The 231-nt window shown below is 59.3% G+C and overlaps 1 protein-coding gene across 1 annotated transcript in view; it reads left to right on the top strand.

The window, feature by feature from the left end:
- The window catches only part of EMH_0079170 (uncharacterized protein), a gene marked incomplete at both ends in the record, with an annotated part of 1,597 nt that overhangs the window by 940 nt on the left and 426 nt on the right, over positions 1-231 (top strand). Inside the window, one exon of the mRNA XM_013500104.1 lies at positions 3-231. Within this exon, the coding sequence (XP_013355558.1) occupies positions 3-231 (229 nt within the window). The remainder of the gene's footprint in view (positions 1-2) is intronic.

Genomic DNA, 231 nt, shown 5'->3' with positions numbered 1-231 from the left:
TTGCTGCACTGCAAGGCATTAGAACGGGACGTCAAGTTGCTGCCGTTCGACAGCAGCAGCAGCAGCAGCAACAGCAACAGCAGCAAGCGCAGCAGCAGCAGCAGCAGCAACGGCCCTCTTGCTGCTGCTGCACGCGTCGTAGAGCAGCAGATAGGGAATTTTGCTTTTCGGGTTTTGTCGCTGCTGCAGCAGCAGCAGCACGGCTTGGCTCCTGCTGCACCTCCGCTGCTT

Source organism: Eimeria mitis, genomic scaffold (assembly GCF_000499745.2).
Source record: "Eimeria mitis Houghton genomic scaffold, Emh_scaff5008, whole genome shotgun sequence".
In the NCBI taxonomy this organism is placed as follows: Eukaryota; Apicomplexa; class Conoidasida; order Eucoccidiorida; family Eimeriidae; genus Eimeria; species Eimeria mitis.
This window is presented reverse-complemented; position numbering and strand designations above follow the sequence as displayed.